This window comes from Hemitrygon akajei, chromosome 23 (assembly GCF_048418815.1).
Source record: "Hemitrygon akajei chromosome 23, sHemAka1.3, whole genome shotgun sequence".
NCBI classification, from domain to species: Eukaryota; Metazoa; Chordata; class Chondrichthyes; order Myliobatiformes; family Dasyatidae; genus Hemitrygon; species Hemitrygon akajei.
Window position 1 is genome coordinate 2,649,499 of NC_133146.1, and position 10,920 is coordinate 2,660,418.

Below are 10,920 nucleotides of genomic sequence, written 5' to 3' on the forward strand. Positions count from 1 at the left end.
TGATTGCTGTTTGGCCAATTTAAACACTGGCCCAGAGAGACTGGAAAGGCAGGGTGTTGGGACCCAAGGTGAGAGGAGCTGATTTTGCTAACTGTCCTGGGATGCTCACTCTTCTTCTGCAACACTGAGACTACAAGACTGCTCCGGCTGCTGTTCTTCATGCCTGCGAGCTTCGCGGCCATTTGCTCCACTAAAAAGATGAAATGAGATCAAGACTTTGGGCCCAATCCGGGAACTCGAATCTAAGGAGTCAATTTGGTTTGAAATGCTTGTTTGCAAGATTTGTGATTTTTTTTTTCTTTTTCAGCACATTGGGTGTTGGTCTTTATTTTTCTTAAAGGCTGCCTGTGAGCAGACAAATCTCAAGGTTGCATTATTCATACATTCTTTAATGTGTGAATTCTTCATAAATCTACTTAAATCTTGAATTTATTAAGTGTGTCCAAGAAGGATTGCTGAGAAAATATGTGGAAAAGCTGACTAAAGAAGAGGCCATAATGGATGTGGCACTAGGTAATGAACCCTGGTGGGTGAGCATTTCAGAGACAAAAACTACAACTCCCAGACCTTCAGCACAGCCTTGGACAGAGATAATATGGGAAAGCATTTAAATGTAAAAGGAAAATTATGATGCTATTAGGCAGGAACTTGGGTGCATTCTATGGGAACAAATGTACAATGTGGAGATTATTTTGGGTTGGGGTTCTGTGTAGGTTAGTCTCACTTCTGGGCAGGGTGGAAGGGTGAAGGAACCACAGTTGACAAGAGAAGTGAAACATCTAGCCAAGAGAAAGAAGGACCATAGTTAAGGTTTAGAAAGCAAGGACTACACAGGGCTCTTGAGAGGTCCAAGATAGCCAAGCTTCAGAATCAGAGTGGATAACTTCACTCACCCAAACACTGAACTGATTCCACAACCTATGGACTCACAAGGACTCCACAACTCACGTTCTCAACAATTACTTAAAAATTTGTTTTTTTTTGTATTTGCACAATGTTGTCTTTTGAACACTGATTGTCTGTCAACCTATGTGTGTAGTTTTTCATTGATTTTATTGAGTTTTAACTGTGAATGTCAGCAAGAAAATGAATCTAAGGGATTCATCAAGGGATGGTGGCAAGTATATCCTTTGATATTAAATTTACTTTGAACTTTGCTGAAGGAGGCTAAGAAAGAACTTGGGAGAGCTAGGAGACATTAGAAAGCCTTGAGTAGAATTAAACAAAACTCAAAGGTACTTCTGCACGTATGCCAAGAACAGGAGGATGACTAGGGTGAGGGTAGGACTGATAAGGGATAAAAGAAGAAACATATGCCTGGATTCAAAGGAAGTAGAGGAGGTCCTTGCTTCAGTAGTCACCAGTGAACGTTATAATGTGAGGTCAAAAGTCTATTACCTGGAACATAACAAGGTTAACAAAAGAGGACATGCTAAAATTTTTGAAAAACATTAGGATATACAAATTCTTGGGACAGGACAGGATACATTCAGGTTAATACAGGAAGCAAGGGAAGAGATTACTGCAGCTTTGACTATACTCTTTGCATCATCAATGGTCACAGGAGTAGTACCAGAAGATAAAGGGTGAAATTTGTTATTCCTTTGTTCAAGAAAGGTCACTGGGATAAACCTAGGAATTATAAAAGAGTCTTATATTAGTGGTGAGCAACATTATTGGAGAGGATTCTTACAGGCAGCATTAAGAAACATTTGGCGAAGTATAGTTTGATTAGGGATAGTGAGCAGGATGTGCCTCATGAGCATAATTTAATTCAAGGAAGTGACAAAACAAATTTATAGAAGTAGAGAAGTTTATAGAAGTTGACAGGCTCATACAGAACATCATGAGGCATGGAACACAGGGAAACTTGGCTGAGTGGATTTGGAAAATCCACAGAAGGCAGAGGGTGGTAGTGGATGGAACGGAGGTCAGTGACCAGTGGTGTTCCACAGAGATCTGTTCTGGAACCCTGCACTTTGTGATTTTTATAAATGACTTAGATGAGAAAGTGGTAGGATTGGTTATTAAATTTGGTAGTGGTGGTGTTGTGGCAGGTTAGAAGATGCCCAAAGGTTACAGCAAGATATTAACAGGATGCAGAGGTGGGCAAAGGAGTGGCAGATAGAGTTCGATCCAGAAAGATGTGAAGTGACACAGTTTGAAAGGTCACACCTGAAGCTTAATGGCAGGATTCTTAGCCATGTGGAAGAACAGAGAGATCTTGGGGTCAACATCTGTAAATCCCACAAAATTGCTGCATATAAGGGTGGTTGAGAAGTCATGTGTGTGTAGGCCTTCGTTCAAAGTAATGTTGTAACTCTATAAAACTTTGGTTAGACTACACTTGCATTCAGTTCTGATCACCGCATATTTGAAAAATATGGAAGCTTTAGAAAGTTGCAGATGTTTACCAGGTTACTTCCTGGATTAGAGAACATGTCTTTTTTTAAAAACTTTTTTTATTGAGTTTTCAAATGACGACAGAAAGAAAAAAATATATACCCTTCCCCCCTCCCCCCTAACATCCCTATAGAAAAAAAGAAAAAGAGAAAGAAAGAAAAAAGAAAGAAAGAAAGAGTGCCTGGATATTGGAAGATCCCCACATGCTCCACGGAGTTCATAATAATTTTAGTATATATATTTATTTATTTCCCCAAATAACCAATTATTTTATCTTCGGAGCACCTATATATTTAATCCTGTCTTTTGTAAATAAGGGCGCCAAATTTTCAAAAATGTTTCATATTCATCTCTTAAATTATAAGTAATTTTTTCAAGTGGAATACAGCTGGAAATTTCATTCTTCCAACGATCTATACTTAAGTATGAATCCAATTTCCAAGTAACTGCAATAGCCTTTTTGGCTACTGCCAGTGCAATTTTTATGAATTAGAGAACATGTCTTATGAGGATGCTGCCTTGATTACAGAATGTTTTATGAGGAAACATTGAGTGAGTTAGCACTTTTCTCTTGCACTTTGTGGAACTTGATAAAAGTGTACAAGATGATAAGAGGCATAGACAGAATGAACAACCAACACCTTTTTCACATGCCCGCAATGGCTAATAAAAGAGGGCATAAATTTAAGGTGATCAGAAGAAAGTATAGAGGGAATATCAAAAGTGATTTTTTTTTACTTAAGTGCATGGAACACACTGCTGAGGCAGATACCTTAGGAACATTTTTAAAAATCTTAGATAAGAAAAACTAAGGATTATGTAGGGAGGGAGGAGAGGATGTAATTATGTAGGAAGTGGGAAAACTACACACACAAAATGCTGGTGGAACACAGCAGGCCAAGCAGCATCTATAAGGAGAAGCATTATCGACATTTCGGGCTGAGACCCTTCGTCAGGACTAACTGAAAGGAGAGATGCTAACAGATTTGAAAGTAGTGGGGGGAGGGGGAAATGCGAAATGATAGGAGAAGACCGGAGGGAGTGGGATAAAGCTAAGAGTTGGAAAGGTGATTGGCGAAAGTGATACAGAGCTGGAGAAGGGAAAGGATCATGGGACGGGAGGCCTCGAGAGAAAGGGGGAGGAGAGGAGCACCAGAGGGAGATGGAGAACAGACAGAGTGATGGGCAGAGAGAGAGAGAAAAAAACAACTAAATATGTCAGGGATGGGGTAAGAAGGGGAGGAGGGACATTAATGGAAGTTAGTGAAGTCAATGTTCATGCCATCAGGTTGGAGGCTACCCAGCCAGTATATAAGGTGTTGTTCCTCCAACCTGAGTGTGGATTCATCTTGACGATAGAGGAGGCATGGACAGACATATCAGAATGGGAATGGGACGTGGAATTAAAATGTGTGGCCACTGGGAAAACTATCTCTCTTGATCTCGTCACTGGAGATTCAGAGTCATTCAGTCCTGCCACTCTGATCTGGCCCATGCCTTCTTTATCCCGGACAATATTACTTAACATTACTTTTTGTCAATGGGATCTTGCTCCTTCTTACATCCATCTTAAGGTTTAAGGTTATGAATATGCTAAGGACTTGTAGGAGTGGTGGAGTTGTTAATTATGTTTGGGGTAGAATAAGATTTGGGGGATGCGGATTAGGGATTGTATGGGTAATGATGTTAAAGTTAGAACTAGGAGTAAGGTTGGGAGATGGCGGTCAGAGGCTTGGCTGGGGAAGGACGGAGGACCTAGTAGATGAGTTTTCAGATTTGTGGGGAAGTGAAGGTTAGGGTTTTTTTTTGATAGAGGTAGGTTTGGGGGATGGAGATGAGAGGCTGGAGGGGACCAGTCCAAAGAGGCTTCTGCCTGGTCTACTTCCTAAGCAGCTGTTCCAGAGTACCATATTGCCCTATGCCTACCTGCAAAATGGGGTGGGTACCCTCTTGAGTTGGTCTGCCTTAAGGGAGATGTCTGTAACAGGGATCGTACGGGGCTGTGCACAAGTTCAAAGACGTCAAAACTTCCCGACTTTGAGTAGTTTTTAGTGATCTGTATCTGGGTGTATGAGGCCCTAAGTCTGAAATAATTAACAAGAAATAGTCCTACTCTCAAATCTCTATTTTGATGGATCCAATCAGTCTTTTTAGGCCCAGTTTTGACCATTTGGGGAGCAGGTTTGAATTTCTAGATGTTATTATCTCCAGAGAACCTGTCCAGGGCCCAACACGTAAGTGCAATTACAAAGAAAGCACACAGTGCCTCTACTTCCTTTGGAGATTCTGCATGACATCCAAAACCTTTTCAAACTTCTAGAATAGTGTATTTCCTGTTTGCAAAACAGGTATGGAAACACCAATGCCCTTGAACCAAAGAGCCTACAAAAAGTTGTAGATATGGTCCAGTCTATCACAGGTAAAGCCTTCTCCACCATTGAGCAAATTTACATGAAATGTTGATGCAGGAAAACAGCATCCATCATGAGGGACTCCTACCACCCAGAACATGCTCCTTTCTCAGTGCTGCCATCAGGAAAAAGGTACAGAATTTCAGGACTAACACCACCAGGTTCAAGAATAGTTGAACCAGTGGCGATAACTTCACTTGCCCCATCACTGAACTGTTCCCATACCTATGAACTCACTTCCAAGAATTCTTCACCTCATGTTCTCAATCTTGTTATTCTCGATTTATTAGCTCTTCTTTTAGTATTTGCAGTTTGTCGTCTTCTGCACTCTGGCTGAATGCCCCTGTTGGGCGGTCTTTTATTAATCCTATTAAGGTTATTATTTTATAGATGTATTAATTATGGCTGCAAGAAAGTGAATCTCAGGGATGTGTAAGTTGACAAGCGTACATTGGTAACAAATTTACTTTGTAGTTTTGTACTTGTAAATTGATCTTGAAGTAGGGTCAGTACTGCATAGTTCCATATTCTTCGCTTAAACTTCGATGACCTTGTTTATTTCTATTTCCTAACGCTCCCTTGCATACATCCCAAGGGACTCCAGGTTTTCATCCTTCCTTTTATTACTCCGTTTCCTCTGCACTCTCAGGCCTTCCATACCAACAAACACACAGACGGCTCTCCACTCCAACATCAACATCACCAGGCTCGTCTTTCTCCTTCCTTCTACAACAGCCTGAAACTCTCCACCCACCTCCCGGCAGCCTCCAGCCCTTTCCCTCCGGGTCAGGTCGCTGTAAACCCCGTTTCCACCCCGGGTCGCTCTGGCTTTTACCTGTTTAATGTACATTTCTGCAGATGCAGCCCGGCCCGGCCGCAACACCCCTACCGACACGGGTTTAACCAAAGCGACGGTGACTGTTCCTCAGCAATTCCCGTCAATGATGCTCAGCGGCCAAAACTGAGGGCCACAGAAAACAAAACAAATTCAAAGCCGCCAACTCTGCGCCAAGCGAGGAAATGGCGGCAGCTGCCCGCCCTCTGCCAGCAGCGACTGTAGGGAAGGGGGCACACAGAAATTACTAGGGCAGTAAGAAGGTAAGAACAGATAAATAACCACAAATTCACAAACACACCCTATATTCATTACACTTTCAATTTTAATTTTCATGTACTCATTGAACTTTAAAGAAACTTAACCCTATTTCCTTCCATTGTATTCACTGCCATCCCTTTTTTGACTTGGTATAGTCTAAGTGAGGTCAAAGATTCGGCGCCAAAGAGGATGTCCGGAGACTGCGGCTGCGCATTATATTAAAGGCGCACGTCGTCCTTTCAAACGTCATAAAATTATCTGTCGGCAGGTTTTATTTCAAGTTCAACTTTATTGTCATCACAGAGACAACCAAACGAAGCAAACTTCCTCTAGACCATAAAACCTGTATTACACACAGCACATAGAACAAAATGTTACCAGAAATAAGCTAGTAAATATGATTCTGACAACACACACAAAATGCTGGTGGAAAGCAGCAGGCCAGGCAGCATCTGTGGGGAGAAGTGCTGTCGATGGTTCAAGCCAAGACCCGTCGTCAGGACTAACTGAAAGGAAAGATAGTAGGAGATTTGAAAGTAGGAGGGGGAGGGAAAAATGTGAAATGATAGGAGAAGGCCGGAGGGAGTGGGGTGAAGCTGAGAGCCAGACAGGTGATTGGCAAAAGTGATACAGAGCTGGAGAAGGGAAAGGATCATAGGACGGGAGGCCTAGGGAGAAAGAAAGGGGGATGGGAGCACCAGAGGAAGATGGAGAACAGGCAAAGAGTGATGTGGAGAGAGAAAGAAAAAAAGGGAGGGAAAAATAACTAAATACATCAGGGATGGGGTAAGAAGGGGAGGAGGGGCATTAATGGAAGTTGGAGAAGTCGATGTTCATGCCATCAGGTTGGAGGCTACCCAGCCGGTATATAAGGTGTTGTTCCTCCAACCTGAGTGTTAGCTTCATCTTGATGATAGAGGAGGCATGGATAGACATATCAGAATGGGAATGGGACATGGAATTAAAATGTGTGGCCACTGAGAGATCTTGCTTTCTCTGGCGGACAGAGCATAGGTGTTCAGCGAAACGGTCTCCCAGTCTGCGTCGGGTCTCACCAATATATAAAAGGCCACATCGGGAGCACTGGACGCAGTATACCACACCAGTCGACTCACAGGTGAAGTGTCGCCTCATCTGTCAAGATGAAGTCACACTCAGCTTGGAGGAACAACACTTTATATACCGGCTGGGTAGCCTCCAACCTGATGGCATGAACATTGACTTCTCTAACTTCCGTTAATGCCCCTCCTCCCCTTCTTACCCCATCCCTGATATATTTAGTTTTTTTCCCTCCTCCCTTTTTTTCTTTCTCTCTCTGCCCATCACTCTGCCTGTTCTCCATCTGTTCTCCTCTGGTGCTCCCCTCCCCCTTTCTTTCTCCCGAGGCCTCCCTGTTCCATGATCCTTTCCCTTCTCCAGCTCTGTATGACTTTCGCCAATCACCTTTCTGGCTCTCAGCTTCATCCCACTCCCTCTGGTCTTCTCCTATCATTTTGCATTTTCCCCTCCCCCTCCTACTTTCAAATCTCTTACTATCTTTCCTTTCAGTTAGTTCTGACGAAGGGTCTCGGCCCGAAATGTCAACGGCGCTTCTCCCTATAGATGCTGCCTGGCCTGCTGCGTTCCACCAGCATTTTGTGTGTGTTGCTTGAATTTCCAGCATCTGCAGATTTCCTTGTGTTTACCTTTTAAATATGATTCCCTGTAATGCGCCATCAATAACTCTCGGAGACGTGAGGCGAGATATAGGCTTTTATTGGCTGGAAGAAAGAACAAGCAGCAAGTGACCACCACACTACAACCTGGAGACTGAGGCCGGGGCTGTGTCTCCAATCGCCTTTATACTGGGGTCCGTGGGAGGAGCCACAGGAGCAGTCAGCAGGGGGGGCGTGTCCAGACAGGTATATGTAGTTCACCACACCCTGTAACGTTTCCAGTACAGGGAAACATTAACCAGTAAACAACTCCCTGTCTTAGAGCCAAAATCTCAGCGGTGGCAGAGTATTCACTATTCTCACAGCCGGGCTGGAAGAGAAGCTGTAACCCAGTCTGACAGTCCTTGTCCGGATGTTCCTGTACCACGTTCCTGCCGGTACTGGGTCAGTGATTGTGGGATAGGTGGTAGGGATCCTCAATGATGTTCCAGGCCTTTCATCTACAGTGCTCCAGTAAATGTCACAAATGGTGTGGGGTGGGGGTCCTTGTGATCCTCTCAGCAGTTTTTACTATCCATCGTAGGGTGTTGTCATCCGATGTCTTGCAACTCCCATAACACACAAGGATGCTGCCAGACAGGATGCACTTGATGGTGCTCCTGTAGAAAGTTTTGATAATGAATAATTTGTTCTGATGGTTTTGAAACTTTGCTGGAAACCTTCACTATTATTTCTTTTTTGATCGAAAAGCTCCAGAATCGGAGCCTCTATAACTGGATCCTTGAATTCCTCACTGGAAAACCACAGTCTGTGTAGATTGGAAATAACATTTCCTCCTTGCTGACAATCAACACTGGCGCATCACGGGGGTGTGTGCTTAGCCCACTGCTCTACTGTCTATATCCATGACGAGGCATCTATAAATTTGCTGATGATACAACCATTGTTGGCAGAGTTTCAGATGGTGGCAAGAAGGCATAGAGGAGTGAGCTAGATCAGCTGGTTGAGTGATGTTGCAACAACAACCTTGCACTCAAAGTCAGCAACACCAAAGAACTGATTGTGGACTTCAGAAAGGGTACACACACCAGTCCCCTTAGAGGGATCAGAAGCAATGTGAGCAATGTCAAGTTCCAGGTTGTCAATATCTCTGTGGATCCAACCTGGACCCAACATATTGATGCAGCTACAAAGAAGGCAAGGCAGCGGCTATATTTCATTAGGAGTTTGAGGAGATTTGATATGTCACCAGAAACACTTGCAAATATCTACAGATGCAGCATGGTGAGCATTCTAACCAGCTGCATCACCATCTGGTATAGGGGTGGCTACAATTTAGGATTGAAATAAGCTGCAGAAAGATGTAAATTTAGTCAGCTCCCTCATAGGTACTAGCCTCTGTAGTATCCAGGTCATCTTCAAGGAGCAATGCCTCAAAAAGGTAACATCCATCATTAAGGACTCATATCATCCAGGTCATTGCTACCATCAGGGAGGTGTACAGGAGCCTGAAGGCACACACTTGGCCACCCAGGAACAGCTTCTTCCCTTCTACTATCAGATTTCTGAATGGACATGAACTATCTCACCATGTTTTTATTTCTATTTTTGCACTACTTATTTAATTTAACTACAGTATTTAATATATACTGTATATGCTTAATATAATTCACAGCTTTTTCCAATTATAACATATTGCACTGTACTGCTGCCACAAAGAACAAATTTCACGACACATGCTGGTGATATTAAACCTGGTTCTGATTCTGATTCTTGAGAATAGTTCCATTTTTTGCAGATATTTTTGTAGGCTTTATATGGGTAAATCTTGTGGAATATTGATGAGTTAACAATGTTAAGACTTAATCAAGTTTATTGTACTTAATACTTCATGAATCTGTCATGGCTCCAAAAATTAACTCTTCACAAATACTGTTTTATTGATATTTTTAATTTTTATTGCACAGTTCCAATATCTGCAGTATTTTGCTGTACTGGAACTCAAATGTTAACTTAGCAAATTTATGTTGATGGCAATACATTTCACTACACAACAGCAACTTGAAAGGAAATCCAAAATGTGTCAGGCAAACAAAGGAAAGGAAGCGATGAAACAATTGTCAGTGCTTTAATATTCAGAATCAGGTTTAATAGCATACGTTGTGAACTTTGTTGTTTTACAGCACAGTAAATAGCAATACATAATAACAAAAACTATAAATTACAGTAAGTGTGTGTGTATAAATAAAAGTAAAAGGGGTAAAAAGGGAGGGGAAACTGCTGAGATAGTGTTCATGGGTTTAATGTCCATTCAGAAAACTGATGACAGAGGAAATGAAACTGTTCCTGAATCATTGAATGTGTGTCTTCCCGCTCATGTACTTCCTCCTGAATGGTAGTGTAGGGTAATGTAATTGGTGGAAATGTATGTCATTCAAAGCCACCGACATTGAGTTGGGGTTTGCTTTAAGGAGCCAGTCTGACGTGACGATATAACTACATGAAGTACTTTTACTACACTCTGTGTTCAGTGTTTGGAGGACAATAAATGAGTTGTCATGGTTTTTCTTAAACATAAAACACGACCGCCATTTTTTTGTGAAAACCTACAATAGCAATGAGAAGAGGTCAGGTCCTGGGTGATGGGGGTCCTTAATGATGGAAGCCACCTTTTTGAGGCATTGCCTTTGAAGATGTCCTTGATGCTGGGGAGGCTAGTGTCCATGATGGAGCTGGCTGAGTTTACACTTTCCTGCAGCATTTCCTTTGTGGTGACCCACTCCATACCAAACAGTAATTCAACTGGTTACAATGCTCTCTCTCCATGGTACACCTGTAGAAAATTTCTAGTGTCTTTGGTAATAGACCTATTCTATGAAAATTCCTAATGAAATGTAACTGCTGTCATGCCTCTTTGTAACACTGGGCCCAGGATGGGTCCTCAGAGATTCTGACAGCCAGGAACTCGAAACTGCTCACCTTTCCACTTCTGATCCCTCGATGAGGACTTGTATGTGTTCCTTCGACTTCCCTGTGCTGGTCTTACTGACAATAAATGTAAGGTTGTTGCTCTGCACCACTCAACCAGCTGATCTATCTCGCTCATGTAAGCCCTCTTGGCACCATCTGAAATTCTGCCAACGTTGTTGTGTCATGAGCAAATTTATAGGTGGCGTTATAGAGAGAGTAGAACAGTGGGCTAAGCACAAATCCTTAATGTTCATCAGTGTTGATTGTCAATGAAGAGGAGATATTATTTCCAGTCCGCCCACCCTGTGGCCTCCAGCTGAGGAAGTCAAGGATCCAGTTGCAGAGGGAGGTACAGAGGCCCAGATTCTGGAGCTTGTTGATTAAA

The 10,920-nt window shown here is 42.6% G+C and overlaps 1 protein-coding gene across 1 annotated transcript in view; it reads right to left on the bottom strand.

The window, feature by feature from the left end:
* smc3 (structural maintenance of chromosomes 3) overlaps window positions 1-5,852 on the bottom strand; it is a 122,323-nt gene extending 116,471 nt beyond the window's left edge. Inside the window, exon 1 of the mRNA XM_073026853.1 lies at window positions 5,650-5,852. Within this exon, the coding sequence (XP_072882954.1) occupies window positions 5,650-5,664 (15 nt within the window). The 5' untranslated portion in view covers window positions 5,665-5,852. The remainder of the gene's footprint in view (window positions 1-5,649) is intronic.
* Between the last annotated feature and the right edge of the window lie 5,068 nt (window positions 5,853-10,920).